Raw genomic sequence first — 20,183 nt, forward strand, 5'->3', positions numbered from 1 at the left:
TCTTTGTTTGAAAAGGCTTCCCTTGAGCTAATAAGCTGACGAACTCTGGCTGATACATCTGTGCCCAGTGACTGCTACCGAGAGCCGAGAAGACATTAGGCAGCATTTCCAGCAGCTTAAAAGAAAGTGCTGCGCTCTACTGGAAAAGGACAACTGTCCAGAAACGCATGTCTTGAGATACACAACTGGCTACACCAGCAAGGGTGGAAAACTAAAGACTGTTACTGAAGTAAGTGTCATCATGCACTGCATTTACCATGGTGCATTAGAGAGAACAGAGTGCTGGGATGCGAGGCAGAGTGATCCAGCCCTCTATGTGCACTGTAAGTAATAATTTGTGTATGATTAATTAAAATCTTTACAAGAGTATAAAAACCATATGACAATAAAAGTAATTTAAAAAAATGCAACAGTTACTGTGGTCAGTTCAAGGTTGTTACTAAATCCCAATGAGTCTTTTAAGTGTGATTGAGTCTTTCCTTTGTTTGATCAAAGAACTTCACAACCTGGCAGTTCAGTTTGATGTCGCTGGTGGTGAAACACAGTCTAACTGCACTGTATTACTCTTCCTGAATTCAGTTTGGAGTAGAGCTAGTGATAATGAAAAGGCTACTGGCTGATGTGAAGTGCTGGTATTTCCTGCCTCATTAATTATTCAGTTTACATTACAACATAGTACACAATCACCACCGCACCATTACAGTCACAACATTTTAGTGTTCTAGCAGCAATCTTATCCTGCACCATCAAAAGTGCTCCAACAACACGAAGTGCTTCACCGGCATCACAAAATAAAGTAACACAATATCACTGACCCAGAGCAGTGCATGAGTACAGAAGTACATTGCACAGTAAAGCACCATGGGCACCAGCTGACAACACCCATTGTAATCATACAGTTCCTCAATGCATGAGAGGTGTATTAAAACCAAATAGGCATCATCACACAGTAATGCAACATTGTTACGGGCTTTTTGTACCATCATCCAATATCTGTGAGCTATGCCTGTAGTGGTGAACCATAACAGCAATAATGGGTAACTATGATTGACTAGTAGTGAATCACTCACTCGTGCATGATAACTGCCTAGTAATGAATCGACATTAGTAATAATCACAACCATCATTTAACAATAGTGCTTCTTCACTGCCACAGCGAAGTGCACCGGTTTCCAATAAGGCACCAAGAGTAAAACATTATCAATCAGCTATAGTGAATTATGAAGTAGGTCTATCAAAGCGTTTCAAAATAAAGAAACTGCGCTGTAGGGATTTGGTGAATCATATAATATCACTTACCCCGCAGTAGATCCAGTAAGCATCATACCCAACAGCGTCATCAACATTCACAGAGGAGTTACCTAGCAATATTCTGTTGTCAATCTAAGAACCAAAAGCCATCACTAATGCACCATCACCCAATGTCCTTACCATGCAGTAGTGCACACCCAACACAAAAGGCATCTTTAGCACCAAATAGTACAGCTCGAGTACCTGACAGCACACAAGCTGTCGCATCACTACCACATAATCGCATAATTGTGCACCTCGGTCACTCACCTTGGCAGGTGGATGCATTTCTGTCATTGCCCGCCTGAGCAAAATCCTGTGTTCCGCTGGTAGTGGCAGAGGTATTCAACAATTGCATCAGTGATTTTCAAATAATAGCAAAAAGCAGATAAGCACTAAAACAGAACCCAGTAAAACGTGAGTTACCAATGGGACACTAGAAACAAGGAAGGCCGTGTTAAACACTTTATTTGTATAGGGTGATTTTTGCATGTGAATTGCCACATCAGTCAGCAGTGGCAATGCCCATAAGATTATGAAATAGAACAAAATCACATTCCCATAGGGAAGATTTAATAAAATATATAATTTAAACTAGTCCAAATGTAGAAACTTAGAAGGTCAATCCAAGGAGGCCACATAGGTACCAGGGTGATCTGGGCCTGTGCCATAATCGCCTAAACAGATGTTGGGTGAGGCCTTTGTCAGAGAGCCGGACACATTGAATGTGTTCTTGGGAGGCTCTCCTTTTACTCTTGCAGTCTGTTGTAAAATGTAGGTTTCTTTGAGCCCAGTTTGGTCAGATGGTAAGTGCTGAAAAGGTTTTAACCAGAGTGACCTGTCCTTCGATGGGCACTGGGCTCTTATTATTGTCCACATTATTACTGCGGCTCTCCAGTACTTTTTGCCGATGTCTCTCCTCCTGCCGCCGCTTCTTCTCTTGGCGTTGCTGCTCTTTCCGCTGTTTGTTGGATAGCTAGTAAAGGGAAAAAAACGAAAATGTTGCCACAAAAATCTCATAGTGGTACACCAAAGAATGTCATTTTAGGCAGCCGGTGTAATGCTTATTATCACTTCTGAGAGACTATGGTGATGTGACTGAATGTTGCCTGCCCTTTTATAAGAGGTGACTATTTGATAGCACGCCTTCCCTCCTCAGATACCATGGATTGTTAGCATGATTCCAGTGGAAACTTTGTAAAGAGTCTCAAGTACAAATATTTCCAGTTCCCAATGATCACTTTAACCTTTTACAAAATGATTAGTTACGGTCTTGTAATCATTCATGCCAATCATAGCAACTCATTTTAATTCATGAACACTGTAGTATCTCACCAAGGTACAGGATCCCAAAACAAATTTTCATAAAACATTTTTTATGATGACCTCAATGAAAATGTCAATATGAGGCCACATTTTCTGATTCTTTGCTCGGTCCTGTACCCTATAGCTGTGCCAATGTTTCTTGATTTATGGAGTTGGCCATCACAAATGGGGGCACATTCATGTCAGCTATCATAGAATGGAATTTTTAGAAATGAAATAAAATGCATCCACTGTAGCAATTTTTAAATGACATTTGTAAAATTAGAAAATAAAATATTTGAAAGATTCCTAAAGCATATACATGCACATCTTCGATTGACTTTTGAAATAGTCAAAAAACGTCTTAAGATGGCTGCCTACCGATAGCAAGAAGGCCAACAACAAATAGCAAGGGAGCTGAGAGTTCAAAAGGGGCGGGGAGGTCAACACTACACTGGGTAGGAGAAGAAAACTAGCATTTGCAATGCAATAGTACTCGCATTTATGAGAGTTTGAGCTATTGAATTGTAACTGACTGCCTCTTGTTTACGTGTTTTTTTTTAATAAAACAGATAAATAAAAGGCAATTTTTACAATGCCAATAGCTTAAACTCTCGTAAATGCAAGACCTATTGCTTTGCAAATGCGTGTTATAATTTTTTTTAAAAAGTGTGTGCAACAGCAGGCAGTACAATGCTATTTGAGAAAAATAGTACTCGGAGGTATTTAAAGCCTACCGAACAACAACACGCGTAACAGGTGGTGTCGCCATGGGAGGTTACAAAATGAGACAAGACGTTACTAAGGAGGGACTACTAAGCCTTTTGACAAATAAACAGCCTCAGTTTACTGTGGACAATAACACAAGCCAATGAAAAATGTGGGCGAAGCTTCAAGTCCCTACCTTAAAACAGCATGCCTTGCAGACCAGCAAATGTGCTGCCCAGGCTCAACCTAAACAAGCATTTGCAATGCAATAGGTCTCGCATTACTGATAGCTTGAGGTATAGGCATTGCAAATAATGCAACGCAATAGCTCATACTTTCAGTAATGCAAGACCTAGTGCATTACAAATGTTTGCGTAGTGAGCCAGGACCAGCATTGAATGTCTCAGTGCAGTCCCGCAAGCTGCTCCTTGAGGTCCCTAGTGAGCAAGGCACCTGCACTGAATATCCCAATGCAGTACCTCAAGCTGCTCCTAGAGATCCATAGCGAGCAAGGCACCAGCACTGCATGTCTTGCTGCAGTACCGCAAGCTGCTCCCAGAGGTCTCTAGTGAACAAGGCAACGGCACTGCATGTCTAGGTGCAGTACCACAAACTGCTCCTAGAGGTCCCTAGTGAGCAAGGTACCAGCACTGCGGACCTCATTTGGTCACACATGGTACTGTAGAAGCTATGGTAAATTCACCATACCCATAATGCATTGCATGCAAGACAGTACTACAAGTACATTCAAATGGCTATGTCCATATATACAATTAGTAGCTTTGAAATGTGACAAAAGAATTACTACATTAATTTCTGATTAGGTTGTACTCTGTGTGGAGCTGATGAAGGGAAATTTATAGACGGGCTCATATAAATTTAAGATGTTCTTGTGAGCAAAGGAACCACTGCCAGCCAGGGCCGGACTGGCTACCGGGCAGCTGTGTGTGCTGCCGAGCTGGGGGTTATTTTCTCTGTGGTGGGGGCTCATTTCGTTGATGGGGACCTGCGTGCGCAGTGAAATAAAAAAAGCAAAACGAATTTAGTTTCACACGCAGGTAGGTCCCTATCAACGAAAACAGTCCCCAGCTCGGCAGCACACACAACTGCCCGGTAGCCAGTCCGGCCCTGCTGCCAGCCCAGCTTAGGACCAAGTGTGTCTCTTGCCTGAAGCCTTTAAAGAAAATAGTGCCTGGAGGGTGTAATTAAAACCTAGGGAGTAACAACACATGTAACAGGGGATGTCCTCATGGGAGGTTACAAGAAGAGACAATGCGGTACTAAGGAGGGACTACTAAGTCTATTGACCAATGAAAAGCCACCATTTACAAAGGACAGGGACAGGAGCCAAAAAGATGGGGCGAAAGTCGGCAGAGCTTTATGCCCATATCCTGAATACAGCACGTCTAGAAGAGACAGCGCAAGCACTACCTAGGCGAGACCTAAAAAAGCATGGGGACAATAACAGGTCAAGGAAAAAGCAAGAGAGGTATAATAATCCCTCACATTCACGGCTATGCAAATTCTAAGGTAAGCAATTGAAGGACACATCAACCACTCAAAACACTTACACCAGATTGGTCCTGGGCGGGACAAAATCAAGAATAGGGAGGAAAGCAATTGAATCAGGGAGAAGAAAATGAGATAGGGTGTCGAAGACACCCTATCATGACAAAGGGGCTGACAGACCACATTATGTATTTCTATTGTGTTGGAAACAGCAGGTTTAGCCAACAGACCGCTAAAGTTGCCAGTAGCAGAGACATGAAATTGAACTATAAAATACATTTGGCCGAAAGTCCACTTTAGTATCCCCTCAAACAAGAAAACACTGTAGAAAAATGGATGTACACACTCCCTAGAGGAACACTGCTTCAATAAAATAGATTTGTTTATGATATTCTCATAAATGAGTCAATGAAAAGGTGTTCTGGCATGTCGCCCTGAGGTATTCAAATGTTTCTGAACATCAAAGAAGATCCCATGAAGGAAAACTCTGCATCATTCAAAATGATTTTAACCATGTCAAAGTTACTATATATTCCGTACCCATGCGTCAGAATATAAAAAATATACGAATTGCAGAACAAACCTCCTTACACACTCCCAGAAAAGTCAGCAGCTTAGAAGGTTAAACCTCCTTGAGCCCCCCAAAAACCTTTGAAATCTGATCCAAACTGACTTTACCTGTGGTGAGAATGCGGCTCTAAGAGGACTTGGAAAGGGTAGAGTAATGTGCGCAGGACCAGAAAGGTCAGAGGGTGGATTATGGAGGGACGAAAAGGTGTGGTTTTTGGAACGGGGAGACTTATCCACCTGGTATGTGCTAGAAGGTGTGGGGATATGAACTTTGGTCACACTGTAGATGTGGGTTAGGAAAGGAAATGCAGCTTTGCAATATACCTTCTGAGGTCTGTTTCTGTCTGCCGCGTTTTCCTCACTGTGGCTGACCAGTGGAACTATCAGTCTCGGACTACCATCCTGATGTCTCTGACTCTTCGGTTTCACAAGCCCATTATCAGCTTTGTTCTGGCCATTTCCTTGGCTACTGAAGTTTTCACTTGCTTTTAGACCATCTTCACACAAGGCTGGGCTGGGAGGTGAATGACCTTGGACTTGCTGCTTTACAGATTCATCCTCAGCATCTGCCAGACGATTCGAATGAAAAATAAGAGTCAACAGGTCAGCAAAGAGCTTAAGGGATGCTGATGCAGCAAAACACACAGTCCATAATAAAGAGATGCAATAACAGTCAATAAGAAGCTTGGCAAATCGAACACCAACAGCCAGTCAGACAACAAAGATCCGGATCTGGGATGCTACCACCAGCCAGCAAGGGGTGGTTCAAGGATACCACAAGCCAGCTGCAGATCCTACTAGTCAACAACACCTTAGGCCACCCGAAGGACTCCATATTTTAACATCTGGGGATGCTTTGAGGCACTACCAACTTGCTGAGGGATGCCACTAGATGCAGAGGGGACACTGGTAACCACTAGGTAATAAAGACAGGTCTCCCAACAAGTCAGTTTACGCAACAACTGTAGCCCACCAATGGACCTCCACCGGTAAAGGGGAACTGGAGGATGCCTAATATTACAGCCTATAATCAATCATGCTGTCCGAGGCACTGCCACAAGCAAGTATGCACAGCAGCTACTTAGGAGATACACCACCAATTGTGGGTACTCAGTCAGCAGCCTCTAACATTGCAGCAGCTTGTTGGGAGCCAAAGCTGCAAGGCACTAAAGAAATGCCAGAACTGGACAAGGGATAAATAGGCTACAGCCAAATAGAGATCCAGTGAATGTTGCCTTAAGTTGGGAGACACAGTAGCTAGTCTGGGGTGATTGGTGCTGCCAAAGGCAATGAGTGTGCAAGTAATACCAGCCTCTGCTTACGAGATAATGTCAAATACAGTCAGAGATTACCTTAGGTGAACACAGATGAGTCAATCAGGCAGCTATACACAGTAGTTTGACTTGTCATGGACGCGCACAGCTGCCACAACTATTGGGGGCAACCACTTGCAAGGCAAATACAGGGGCAGCATCCATCAAAGACTGCGGATGACATCAAAGCAGGGAAAGATCAAGAACCACAGGCTGGCTCACCAGTAACACTTTACCTATTCTGCTTAATTCCTCGGTTTGTAGAATGGCGAATACAGCAGACTCCACATCATAGCTCTCAGCTTCAAGGTTCTGCAGGATTAGGTTAACATCCTACGCATAGATAAAAGAAATCCCATGTAAGTCATAAAACAGAAATAATTCACGGTCACTAAATCAACCTGAGAATTGGGCCCAGGAAGGCCTTGCCAAAAAAGATCAGACTAGGACTTTCATTTACTCTGCGATATATAAATATCCTAACAAAAACATTTACAAATAAACACGTTTTAAACGCAATTTGAGATGCCACTAGGGCAGCGGTTTTCACACATTTTAATGCCCCCCCTCGGCTGAGTCATTGGACCGCCCCCCCCCTCGGCGGAGTCATTGGACCTCCCCCATTCCCCCCCCCCCCCCCCCCCAATTTTTCACAATTTTTAATTTCAATCAGCAATGTTCACATACGTCTAGACTTATTTAAGCATTGCAGTTACGGTTTTAAAAATGCAATCAAATACATGATTGCCAAACACTATTCTGGGCATGCAGGCCTTGCTAATGCGTACAAGTATCTACAGTGTGCTTATTATTTATTTATTTTGAAAGTTTTATATAGCGCGAACAAGATCTTTGCAGATAACAGAGCGCTTTACATAGGCAGGAGGTAGGAGGTAGGGTGGGTACACGAGGGAGCATAGTTAGGAAGGTGGGTCAACAATGCAAGTAGTACAAATAAGAGGGAGCGTGAACAATCGGGTAGGGTCGATAATACAAGTAAAACACATGTGCAAAGGAGCATGAACAATCGGGTAGGGTCGATAATACAAGTAAAACACATGTGCAAAGGATCAAACAAGTAGTACAGATCGACGCAGAGTCTTAAAGATCAAGAGTAGTAGTTCAAGTGTATTTAGCCATGAGGATAGCTTTAACTTCTTTCTTAAAAAGAAAAGTGGAGGGGATGAGCCTGGTTTCAGGAGGGAGTGAGTTCCAGATCCTAGGCGCCATTCCTGAGAAGGAGCGTTTGTAGGTTCTTTCCTTCCGGAATCTTCGAGGCTTCAGCAGAAGATTGCTTGCACTTCTGGTGGTTCTGGAGCCGCCGGAGATTGTCAGCTTCTGAGTGAGGTAGCCGGGTGAGTTCAGGTGTATAGCCTTGTGCGTCATGCAGGCAATTTTCAGATGTATTCTGGCTTCAAAAGGCAGCCAGTTCAGGGATTTGGAGTCAGGGGAAATGTGAGTGCTTTTTAGATCCAGTGATGAGCCTCGCTGCCGCGTTTAGTGAGGCTCTTAGCAGTGCAGTTGTAGTTAGGGGGAGGCCGCAGAGGGCGATGCTGCCGTAGTCTATGCGAGGGATGATTAGTGCTTGTACTGCATTTCGGAAGTCTTTGGCTGGGAGGAAGGGTTTAAGTTTCCTCAAGGTATTTATTTGGAAGTTCGCTCCTTTAGTTGCCTTGCTGATATGCTGCTGCATGTTAAGATTGGTGTCAAGTGTTATGCCTAAAGATTTTGCTGAATCCACGATGGTCGGTTGGACATTGAGTGCAGTTAGGTATTTAAGCCAGGTTTGAGTGGTGGAAATTTTTGCGGGAGGTGAGATTAGAAGGAACTCAGTTTTCATAGCATTGAGCTTGAGGTGGTTATCGGCCAGCCAGGATTGGGTGTTTCTGATCGTTGAGTTCAGACGGATAATGTCTTTGGGGGATTTAATTTGAGATATAGTTGAGTGTCATCGGCATACATGTGAAAGTGTACATTGGATGCTTGTAGCAGGGTGGTGAGAGGATCCATAACTAAGTTGAACAAAGTAGGGGATAGGCAGGATCCTTGAGGGACCCCTAACGATACAGGTACTGGAGAGGACAGCAAGTTGTTGCTCTTGAATTTCTGAGACCTGTTGTGTAGAAAAGAGGTGAACCACTGAAGAACAGTCCCAGAAAGACCCATTCTTGTGCTTAAGAGCTCGAGTAAGTTCTCATGTTTCACAGTATCGAATGCTGAAGAGAGATCAAGAAGGATGAGGAGGCAGGTATCATTTTGATCTAAGATTTGTAGGGCGTCGTCAATTATGTGAGTCATAGCAGTTTCTGTACTGTGCCCTGCTCTGAAGCCTGATTGATGAGGGTTGAGGAGATCAAACTGCTCTATGTGCTTTGTCAATTGTAGTTGAATGCATTTTTCCAACAGTTTGGCGAGAGTGGGAATGTTGGTAATAGGACGGTAGTTGTTTAGATCAGTGGGGTCGGAAGTTGGTTTCTTTAGTAAAGGTGTAACTTGTCCAACTTTGAACTTATTAGAAGTGGAGAGGGGGTTTTGAAGAATACATGGAGTCCCTTCCCTTTGGACATACTCCCAGCTAGGATATGAATGTCAATAGGTTACTGGTGGCCCATTACAGAGCAGCTTACTGCCACTCACTTTTTTCAGCGTAAAACAAAGCACTTTTATCAGCATAATGCTTCTTTTGGCCAGAGCCCGCCCTCCCCTGCCCCAGTTTGAAGACCCCTGCAGTAGGCTCAGCTCTATATGCAGGCAGAATCATCCAGAGGAGCAAACTCAAGCACTATCAGTGTAAAGCAGCATCTATCTGTGCTTACCTTCCCATCTTTCAGAAGAAAGAGACAGTTTCTTTAGGTAGCAGTGCACAGCACTTAAAATCCTGACACCCCCCTGCCCTCCCCCCCCCCCCCCATTCAACCACCCCAAGGACAGGATAGGCACTTCCATCTACAACTACACATGTATCTGCATCAACGTTCACCAGCAAGTCCCCTACTGCAAGCTTTGATGCACCACTGTAGCTGTTCTACCATCAGCTATCTTTTCCTCAGATGTGCAACAGTTATCGTCACTGACCGAGCAGCCTGTAGCGTTGCGCACTTTGTGCACTGCGTCATCCAGCTCCTGCTGATAGTCCTCATCACCCCAATCCTCTGTCTCGGTCCTAAGGCTTTTCAGCTGGTTTCTTTCATTCCAATTCAAATCATCATTACAAAGCATCTGGAAGAACAAGAAGATACATGTAGAGAAAGGAGATAGGAGAATCATAGTGGAAGGATAACAGAAGCACTCAGGAAGCATACTAGGGCACCAGACCAGACAGCGAGAGGGGCCAGAGGTCAGGAGAGAGCAACAAGGAGCAAGAAGCCCAGGTAGAGCAGCGAAAAGCAACAATTGGAAAATGAGATATGAATGAGAGACAGCAGAACAAGAGATAAGGGACAAGCAAGATCCAACTGCAGTTACCAGAATAGAAAAAAGGTGACGTGCACTTATATGCCCCACCCCACGCACCTGAGTCTGGAGGTTGGCAGGAGTCTCCGAGTTGTCATTAAGGCGCCTCACACTGTCGTAATGTTCTCCATAGCGATACACAATATGCAGCTCCTGGGCACCAGGCTTGTCTGTTCCACGGACCTGATGCACTCACGGAGAAGGACAACAAGGCATAAGTGACAACAGAAGTGTTCTTTAAAACTCCACCAGCTGGGTTTCTTTACAGTTTAGAGTCATGTTGAGGACTCGGACTACTGAGGCCAAGCCACTTTGGCATCCGAAAGTGCCAAGGCATGTCCATGAGCACCCTACAAAGAGCTTTTAATTAAACCTGGATGCCTCTAGATTTACTACAAGGCGGCACTCTCAGGAAACTGAGTTGATTCAGCAGATTGCTGGCTCGCTCGCCCCTCTTTCCACCAATCACCCCCTTGACAACTCTTGGCTGCACAGAGACATTTTGATTAGGGAGAAGGAGTTCAAGTTCATGTCCCCACGGTTGCCATATCACAGTTCTGGGAACACAACAGTGGAAAAGGGTGTAGACTGGCACTAGTATAGGGTATGCATATAGATGAGGACATGTAATTCACCTACAAAGTAGTGAGGAATCCACTTCCACCAGAAGAGTGTGCGGACAGTTGCTCAGGAAATACAGTGGCACAGAAAGATAACACTGAAAAGGGAAGTCTGGCACAGGGACAGGCAGACACACTGAAAAGGTCACGGCGATTCATAAACTGGTTCTGGGAATAGACTTTCAGCACAATGGATCAAGTGATACACTAATGTGGGAGGTGGCAAGACACTTGGTTGGTAAAAGCAACACATGGTGAAACAAGAAAGGCTGAGAGTGGGTACAGGGGATCAAGAAGACTTGTAGCTCAGACAGGTTAAGAGTTAACACACATTCAAGGAAGAAAAAAGGTACGAAGACATCACCAAAATTCTAAAGACATTTGAAAAATAAAGCAAAATAAACATAGACATGGGGACTGATAGGCTGAATCTGCAGGGTCTGTCGAATTCAAGGGCAACGATGCAATCCCTGGAACCACACATGCCAGGTTATATGGAGAGCTCAATGAATCGCAAAATATCTCCCAGTAGGCATCTGACTTACAGGGGTAGTGATATCAGTAAAGACTTGTGAAGAATAAAGAGGTGGCCCATAATAGGGAGTTGTGGTGGGCTTCGGGAAAGGGAAACCAGAAGATCCTGCCGCCGCCTCATTGGCTGATCTGGTCATGGTCAGCCAACCAAAGGAGAACCTTCCGTTACTTGTCACAGAGTGGGACGGGGTCAGTGAGTCTTGCTGAGCCTACCTTAATCTGTGATGAGGCGTCAATGATAAGACAGTCGGCTCTGGGCACTTCAGGGCTTGAAACTAAAGTGCCCAGGTCCTAATCTATTGGTGACATTTCCCCTCGGTAGAGTGACCAGACGTCCAGGATCACCCGTACAGTCCTGGTTTTCCTAGGATTGTCCTGGCATCCTTAAACAGATTACATACATGACCCAATTTTAAGAGGGTCGGGTCAGCACACGCATTTATCACTATGCTGTGAAGGCTCACTGGCCCTCTCATCGCACCAGGGACAGAGCTTTGTTAAAAAAAAGTCACCTACTGCGCTGCCTGACCCAATTCAGGCAGCACAGCAAGATTTAATGAGAGGTGAACCAACCCCTGCAGAGATAATCAATCAAGGCCAGATTCACAAAGCTGCCCTTGTGAGGGAGTATTATTGTCGTGCAACAGAGGTGATACACATATATATATTATATATATACACATACACACACACACACACACACAGAGTCATTTTCACGCCCACAGAGCTGTGAAATCTTCGGTAAGCAAAGTTGGACTCAGGTGCCTGCACAGCACCTGGTTACCTAACCTGAACAAAAGTGTCTGTCAAACTCACTTTTGATCATATGATTTGGAAAGAGGGGGGGGGGCTCTCCACCCTTAATGACGGGCTGTGCCTGGAAGAACATTTACTTCCGCTAGCACATGCATCTCACAAAATAAATCAAAGTCCAAGCAGCTTACTGGCATAAAAGGATTAGTAATACAAAGAAATATAGGACAAATGCTATCAACCTGCGAGTGGGATCCTGTAGATACCCTGAATCAATGTCTGTGCTGCTTGGATCACCATGTTTTCAGATCTACACTAGTACAGCAACACTGTGATAAGAAGTCTATAGGAAAGTACCGTCTTTGGTATGATTTCCCCTCCATTTTAAGCCTATTGTTTTTGCTGGATTTACTGTGCACTGAAATGCTGCTAAACGGGTGAAAAGTGCCTGTGCGTCCCTATGTACATGGTTAAATTAGTTTCACCCCTTACTGCCTTCTATTCCCTGGTATATGCTGTAGACAATGCACCTATGGCCAGGAAGTTAAATGCCACCTGTGGACTGCAGCACCTATTGTGCCACCCACAGAGCAAGCCTGTAAATCCTGGCAGCCGGTCTACCATGTGCAGCCTGACTACAGCAGCCTAAAAGCCTGCTGACAAACCTGTCAAAAATAACCTTTTCTGACAGGCAGGCAAACCCTGCTTTTAACTATTAATAAGTTATCCCTAAGTAACACTTGTTGCACAAGGTCGGGTATCTGATATTCAAAAGGGATCCATGTGCAAAATTAAATTTGGCATGTTACTCCAATGACAGCCCCCACAGTTGATTTTTACTGGCAGGGCTGTGTCTGGATACTGGAAAATGTAAATGTCCAGACTATATATAAACTGTGATCAGACTTTTGACAGGGATTAACTAGAATAGTATTTCAAGGTCTATTTGTCATATTTATTAAAAATTCAATCCATTATTGAAGTTGGATTTTATTTACATGTATGAGAATTTAATTTTTAGAAAGTTATACTTTTCATGAGCCCCAACTAGGCTAAATCAGAATTCAGGGACATGGCATACAGTAACATTGGAACAGTTTATACAGAAATAATTTGTTGTATGGTCACAACACCCTCCTGCGCTCCATAAATTCCCCTCCACTGTTATCATGCAGACGATGACAAAAGTCTCCATAAAGAAACACCCAGCAATGTGAAAAGCCCATGAAAATGGCAAATGGATTGTTACACAAAAATACACAGCATTACACTACATCAAGGCAAACCAATCAATGTTTAAGAGTCCACCACAATGAAAAGGCTAACTGCACTCCACCCTCCACTCTGACCAAAATGTCCAAAGCATACAAGGAACCACCTCAATTAATCCACTCGCAAAAGCAGACTTTCTGCTTACACATCAGACCTGCCAAATTTCATTCAACCCTCACACACACGACACTACTCAGTTGAGGCTACTTTGGTCGCCAGCTCTTACCTGCCACAACGGATTGTTCAGCTGGTGTATCACAACCTGCACCTGACGGTTTCGTGCAAATGCTACAATTGCATCATTGCCAGCAAAGGTACCTGGTTTCTCCAAGTTGGCAACTAAAAAAAAAAAAAAAAAAATGAAATGTCTAGGAGCAACACTACAAGAGTTTTTACAGACCCACTAGTGGCTTTTGCAAGACTTATAGGTACCCTCTCCCACACTGAATCTACAATCTTTTTGTTACATTGTCCTCCATTTCTAGTGCCAAGAGGAAGCCAAGCACATTCACATTATTCTCCATATTGGCCCTCAAAAACACACTGGAAAATAACTCCGTAATGGTTACAAGTCCCACTCTGCACAGAACCCTCACTGGGATCGGCATAACATTGTCCAAGAGAAAGATTGCCAAATTCTGGACTTCTCCATCTCCTCCTCCTTGAGCCAGCTGGAAAATGGAGATTGACTGGTTCGCCAAACATTAACAACCCATGTACATCTGCAGGGGGTGTCCCCAGAAACATAAAACGGAATGGGGGAGGTGACTGGCATACCATGAGCATTTATGTAATGTTGTAGATCGTGTTAAAAAACAACAACATTACAGAGTATAAAATGCCCTCTTTGCATAAAGCTCTAGATCCCTAGGCCACATAACAATTAGCTAGCATTCCCTTCTTGTCTGTATGTTTTCCACTTTATAAGGCACTATAACCCTTCGCCCATATGCACTGAATCCAACAGTGCTACATGTGGTCCTTCACCACACATTTAATAGTCAAAGGGAGGCCTTATTTCCCCTCCCAAAATGATTTCGCCATTAGTGGACTGTACCCCTTACTCTGTGATCTACCTTCTCAGTGAATGCACAAACTCACAATTTCCCTCATCTCCCACCCTGCGCTCTTTTGGAATGTTCCACCTAAACCAAACATCAGCTTTTCCTATTGTCAGAATCCAACTCCAGACCAATAAAGACACACTTTAAATGTTACACTTCACCCAACGCTTGCACAATTTCATGGTCAATGATTCAACTCTTAGCTCAAAGAACATTTCCGCAGTTCAAAGGCTTCAACTACTTATTCATCCCCAAGAATTTCTTCTGACAAAGCTCTACCTGGTCTTCTACTATCCTAGCCACCCTGTTGCTGAGTGGATTCCCCATCAAAAGGCTACACCTGCCCTCCTCCACTGGAGGCTTTGCACGAGGCTACGTTCCGTTCTCCCACCCACCCCCCAATTAATTAGCTTCACTCCCTTCCATATGCTTGCACCATCAGAAAACCTCTCCTCCTTTGTGCTTTTTCCCCGTCCCAAGGACCTACTCGCCCAGTCCTGGTGGGTACCACTTGCTTATGTCCCTTTTCCCACCCAAATATGCTTCTACAATCACAAAGCTCCATCTTCCCGCCTGCATTCCTTCATAATCACCAGAATTAGCTTCTTTTTTTATAACACTTCATTGGTACAGGAATATCTTGACAAAAGAAAAACAGGTCTTTCCCGGTGACTCCATATTCTTTACTACACCATGCACTTAGTCACAAGGCACCGTCTCGTATCTCACCCGAGCATGCCTTTCCAGACAAAAGAGCGCAACATCCCCTCACACGTCTTGCCATCACAAACAAGGCTTCATTTTGTTTCCGCCAATGTACTCACAAAAACTAATCTTCTCTCCAACCACAACACACTTCCTTTCACAGGTCTACACCCCCCAACCCTCAGCCCATATACATCGTCACAGTCACAAGGCTCCAACTGACCTCTAGACAAGTGCTCCACGGTCACATTGACTCACACCCAGCCCTTCCACTCAGGAAAGAAGGGAATACACCTCACCCAGGATCCCATTTTTTATTTCAGAAAATATACCCTTCCCTTACACGGCACAAGATTTAACTGCCACATTAGTCCATATCCTTTCCTGGTCTAAAGCCTACAGCTTCTACCAGTGCAGGGGAGACACCCACCATGTCTATCAAAAGGCACATCGTCTTCTACAAAAGGCTCAAAATCCTGTCGATGCTTGATCATGTAGTCCACAGTCTCCTGGCGGTGCTTCAAATGATTGCGGGAGTGGCCCTCCAGCTGGTCACCAAGTGCCCTGAATAGGCAGTTCCTGCAGAGGAAAAAAAGTATTCATTAAAATCAGAGTAATAATACAGATCAGAGCAGCCTGTTGGCAAAATGAAAAAGGAATCTACTTCTATCCTATGTCCATAACAGCTGCTTGGAGGGAACGCATAGGTACACTGCTTCCATTGACCTGCAAAACTAATATGTTTTTAACCCAGGCCTCCCCTCCCTCATCCCGTGCTGCCCTATGACCCTTCATTAGGAGTCTTTTTAGGTAAACCACTACCGGGTTATACCTTTATTTTGTTTTTTCGCCTGGCATCACGAATTTTGATGTCAAGGCACAAGGTAATGCAGGCACGGCAGGGTGTTAGTGTACCCTGACCACCCATTTCCTTGATCTGGTCCTGAAGAAAAACCGGTAATTCCTATTACGGTTTGAAACATGTAGACCCACCACATATTCTCCAGATACACTTGGTCATAACTAAACCTCTAATTGTATCGACACTTATATTTTACTATTGTCCAGTAGTCTTAAGAATAAAGTTTTTTCATACAAGTCATACCAGGACAATTTTTAACTCACTTACTTCTTTTTCACATTCATCACTCACATACCAGCTCCACTGTAGTTCAGGTGTTGAAGCACACCTTGATGGCACTCGGCCATCAAGGTGGCCCCGATGATGAAGCATGTCACCGACCAGGTCGGTGAGTGAGGGGTTATTAATAAACAAAGAAGGACTTTCTTCTCTTTGATAGTGAACCATCCCGCAGAAATCGCTCTCTGAGCATTTTTTCTGGTGGTACTCCTTACTTTTGTTAATTTAGATACCTAACCCAGGGGACTAGGAGTATTGTTCCGTCCACTTCGGTGGATAAAATCCCTTAACTCTCTCCTATTGTTTATGTCATAACAGCTGCTTGCCACTTCCATCCATCAGAGGTGCATATTAGTCACATACAGAAACAATGGGGAGAGCAAGGATAATGTTCACCAGAGTGAACAGGGAGTACTCCTGTACCCCTGAATACTAATATAGAAAAACAAATGAAGGAGTACCACCAGTGAGAATTCACCAGTTGCTGTAGCAGGGATGTGGAATTCCTATAGCCCGACGCCCGGGACATATGGTTTGGGGTCAAGGGCAACACGTTTTAAAGTGCACTTTGTCCTTGGGACAAGTAGGCCCAACAGGGGGCAGCACAAACTGCCAGTTTAACAGGGGGCAGCACAAACTGCACTTTGGCTGCCAGTTTACACTACCACATTGTGGCTCAGGGAAGGGCATTCTCTACAATAAGGTAAAGTGTGTGTTATATGTAATATGTGTGTTAATGCCGTTCAAACTTGTATATATGGTTCATTAAAGCAAAGTCTTTATTATTAGGGTGAGCACTGAAAGTAAATGTTTTAAGCTCAGCCTGCACTACTGACGGTGGTTCCAGTATAAAAGTGTACACACATTTTCAAAATGTAATAATATGAGGCTCTGTATAATGCACCCAGAATGCTCTCTGATTATATGCAAATATTTGCAGAAGCTTGAAAGCTAGAGGGATGATTCTTTGCTTTCAAAATAAAACGTTCACAAACAAAATGCATGTAAGAAAAGGAAACATGTAGCTAAACTACTGTAAGATTTTAGGTACCGTATCTTTGCAGCATCATTTAGTAACATGTTGTTGTATGTTAGTATTTCCCAAAAATATTCAGAATGGAATTTCAGTGTAACCAGTTTAAATATGAATATGGAAAACAAGAACAAACAAGCATTGGCAAAGCTAGTCGGTCTGAAATTGGTGGCTAGCCTATTGGTTTTGTCAAGGCGTGACTTGTTTAGGCATGGTTTTTGTAAAACCTAAACAGTGTGGGAGCTGCTGGGTCCTCACCATTCTAACAAGCCATGGCAAAAGCAAAACAAAAAAATTTTGGTCTCAGCACACATTGCCACAGCAGTTCTGGGCACTGAGCAAAACTACTTTGTGTGCCAATATGCTTCTTGTAAAAGAGCAAAATACTGTCACTTACAGTGACGCCAGCTGATAGACAGACGGAGAGAGATATAATAAAAAACAAAAGGTCATGGTTAACGCCAGGCCTAATTAGAGACCCAATTAGTCTAAAAAGTGCATCCATGGTGTATATCCTTTCATTAAGTGCATATGTACAGTTTCCATGAATTCACAAGAATTTACAGAAGTAGGCCAAGAAATAGTACTCCCAGAAAATATTTGTGAACTGCATTTTAGCATGAGCAAATATGCAGGTGTAGATTTGCTTATGTGAAAATCTGAATGTTTTCAAGTTCACTTTTCCTCCAACCACTTTTTTTCCCAACCCTGGAAGAAGTTTTAAGTCTGCCACTGTCAGTAGTAAATTTCCAACCGTTCTCAGTATGGGAAATGATTAGAGAGGAATTGGTGAAAACCCTTAAATCATGCACGTTAGTAGGTTTGTACAGACTAAAAAGGGCAATCCAACCCTGGAACTATTGCTTACCACTACCTTCAACCCCAGTATGTAGACTTGCAGAAACATAGCAGCATAAGGGAATTGCTAGTATTCAAACACTACTATGGTATGAACCGTGGCATAATCAGAGAGGCTATATCAGAACTCTTATATAATGAGATTGCTGCGTAATTTGTTGCTGCCTTACATGGCACAAAGGGGACTCGTGGATTTTGTTACAGGACAAGTAGATGTATTAAGCAGCCTGCCCCATGGACAAGTAGATATTTTATTAAATTCCACACCCCTGTGTAGGGGTGCACGGTTTCTTTCGAAAAAAGGGGAAAAATCTCCTTTTATTAGAAACCCCTCACTCATCACCTAGTGATGACATGCTTCATCATCGGGGTCCACCCTAATGACCTAGCGTCATCAGGGTGTGCTTCAACACCTGATTGCAGTGGAGCAGGTTGTGAGTGATGGTGCGTGAACAAAAGGGTAAGTGTGTTAAAAATTGTCCTGGTTTTAACTTAGAAAAATAAAGACTTTTTATTGGTAAGCAACTGGACAATGTTAAAATCGTGGCGAGATAAAGTGAGGGCAGTGATGAGCCCGTGTATCTCTTTTATGTGTTGGGTCTACATGTTTCAACCTTGGTGGTTGTGTTGAACCAGGTTTTCATCAGGACCTAAAACCAAAATGGTGGATGGTCTGCGTCCCCTAAAAGACGCACCCGATCCTACCATATGGAACCACTGGATGGCAAAAAATGTGCCCGTGGTATATGCTCGCTCCACAGTGGGTGAGCTGTAAAAATCAAAACACCTGTAAAAGAAGTATGGATATTTGTCACATATTGATCGTATTCACAAGCCTGTAACGTAGTGCAGTGCTTCAACGTTGTGTCAGCATGCGGTCTCACCCCGTTACATGGTGAATTCAGTGGTAGCATAATACTGTTAATATTACCGGTATTCGCGCTTTACTCCAACATACTTCTAGTGGAAGGAGGGAAGTGATAGTGCACAATGCGGGGCGGTGAGTATTAACCGCAACTTGCACACTAAAGAAGTGCTGTGATTGTTTTCTTATTCACAACTTGCACGCAGTACTTTAATTCATCATGTTCGTTTTTTGTCCTATGTTGTACAATTTTACTATGACAGTGCATGCACGATCCAAAGTTGATATAGCCTCGCACAAACTAATTAGTATGCGAGACAGTACCACGCGGTGATGAATTAAAGTACTGCGTGCAAGTTGTGAATAAGAAAACAATCACAGCACTTCTTTAGTGTGCAAGTTGCGGTTAATACTCACCGCCCCGCATTGTGCACTATCACTTCCCTCCTCCCACTAGAAGTATGTTGGAGTAAAGCGCGAATACCGGTAATATTAACAGTATTATGCTACCACTGAATTCACCATGTAACGGGGTGAGACCGCATGCTGACACAACGTTGAAGCACTGCACTACGTTACAGGCTTGTAAATACGATCAATGTGTGACAAATGTCCATACTTCTTTTACAGGTGTTTTGATTTTTACAGCTCACCCACTGTGGAGCGAGCATATACCACGGGCACATTTTTTGCCATCCAGTGGTTCCATATGGTAGGATCGGGTGCGTCTTTTAGGGGACGCAGACCATCCACCATTTTGGTTTTAGGTCCTGATGAAAACCTGGTTCAACACAACCACCAAGGTTGAAACATGTAGACCCAACACATAAAAGAGATACACGGGCTCATCAATGCCCTCACTTTATCTCGCCACGATTTTAACATTGTCCAGTTGCTTACCAATAAAAAGTCTTTATTTTTCTAAGTTAAAACCAGGACAATTTTTAACACACTTACCCTTTTGTTCACGCACCATCACTCACAACCTGCTCCACTGCAATCAGGTGTTGAAGCACACCCTGATGACGCTAGGTCATTAGGGTGGACCCCGATGATGAAGCATGTCATCACTAGGTGATGAGTGAGGGGTTTCTAATAAAAGGAGATTTTTCCCCTTTTTTCGAAAGAAACCGTGCACCCCTACAGCAACTGGTGAATTCTCACTGGTGGTACTCCATTTGTTTTTGCAT

The 20,183-nt window shown here is 43.6% G+C and overlaps 1 protein-coding gene across 1 annotated transcript in view; it reads right to left on the bottom strand.

The window, feature by feature from the left end:
* Positions 1-1,740: 1,740 nt before the first annotated feature.
* OTUD3 (OTU deubiquitinase 3) overlaps positions 1,741-20,183 on the bottom strand; it is a 50,413-nt gene continuing 31,970 nt past the window's right edge. The window contains exons 2-8 of the mRNA XM_078642486.1: positions 15,527-15,675; positions 13,554-13,666; positions 10,209-10,331; positions 9,771-9,914; positions 6,932-7,028; positions 5,707-5,948; positions 1,741-2,266 (exon numbers count right to left, since the gene is read on the bottom strand). Of these exons, the coding sequence (XP_078498612.1) occupies positions 2,090-2,266; positions 5,707-5,948; positions 6,932-7,028; positions 9,771-9,914; positions 10,209-10,331; positions 13,554-13,666; positions 15,527-15,675 (1,045 nt within the window). The 3' untranslated portion in view covers positions 1,741-2,089. The remainder of the gene's footprint in view (positions 2,267-5,706; positions 5,949-6,931; positions 7,029-9,770; positions 9,915-10,208; positions 10,332-13,553; positions 13,667-15,526; positions 15,676-20,183) is intronic.

The sequence above is a fragment of the Lissotriton helveticus genome, chromosome 5_1, assembly GCF_964261635.1.
Source record: "Lissotriton helveticus chromosome 5_1, aLisHel1.1, whole genome shotgun sequence".
Taxonomy (NCBI): Eukaryota; Metazoa; Chordata; class Amphibia; order Caudata; family Salamandridae; genus Lissotriton; species Lissotriton helveticus.